The sequence below is a fragment of the Eimeria mitis genome, genomic scaffold, assembly GCF_000499745.2.
Source record: "Eimeria mitis Houghton genomic scaffold, Emh_scaff95, whole genome shotgun sequence".
NCBI classification, from domain to species: Eukaryota; Apicomplexa; class Conoidasida; order Eucoccidiorida; family Eimeriidae; genus Eimeria; species Eimeria mitis.
This window is the reverse complement of record NW_013577015.1, coordinates 29,810-30,448: the sequence shown is the minus strand read 5'-3', so window position 1 is coordinate 30,448 and position 639 is coordinate 29,810. Positions and strand designations below refer to the sequence as shown.

Sequence of the window (639 nt, the reverse complement as noted above, 5' to 3'; positions counted from 1 at the left end):
TATATATATATATATATATATATATATATATATATATATATATATATATCATAGAACTCAAATTTAGTACCAGAAATACATAGATATGCGGCTCTTTTGAGGCTGAAGGTGCTGGATCTTTAGCTGTATAAATATTTTTTAATTTATATATTTATATATTTTATTTTTCTTTATAACCAGAAATACATAGATATGCGGCTGTCTCGGTGCTGCTTCTGTGCAGGTCTGTATGGGGCCAGTGGCTGATGGGGGAGCTTATAAAGGCGGGGCGTCAGTATGGGTTAACTGCAGCTCAGCTCGCTCTTACTTGGGTGTACTCGCGGCCCTTTGTAAGTTTATATAAATAAAACCAGTATTTCTTTATCTTACACTAACACTCCAACTTCTTCTTCTTTTTGTAAAAAAAAAAACAACAGCAACAGGCTCGCACCTGACTGCACTATATTTCTGCTGCTGCATGCAGCCCTGCTGCTGCATGCAGCCCTGCTGCTGCATGCAGCCCTGCTGCTGCATGCAGCCCTTTGCATGTAAGCCCCTTGCTTGCTGCTCGCAGGTAGCCTCCACCATCATTGGCCCCAGGACAATAGGACAGCTGCGGTAAGCCTCAACATCATCCTTAGACGCAACATATGCCACACT

The 639-nt window shown here is 41.5% G+C and overlaps 1 protein-coding gene across 1 annotated transcript in view; it reads left to right on the top strand.

The window, feature by feature from the left end:
* Nucleotides 1-245: 245 nt before the first annotated feature.
* The window catches only part of EMH_0073130 (uncharacterized protein), a gene marked incomplete at both ends in the record, with an annotated part of 3,828 nt that continues 3,434 nt past the window's right edge, over nt 246-639 (top strand). The window contains 2 exons of the mRNA XM_013502546.1: nt 246-329; nt 554-597. Coding sequence (XP_013358000.1) covers nt 246-329; nt 554-597 — 128 coding nt within the window. The remainder of the gene's footprint in view (nt 330-553; nt 598-639) is intronic.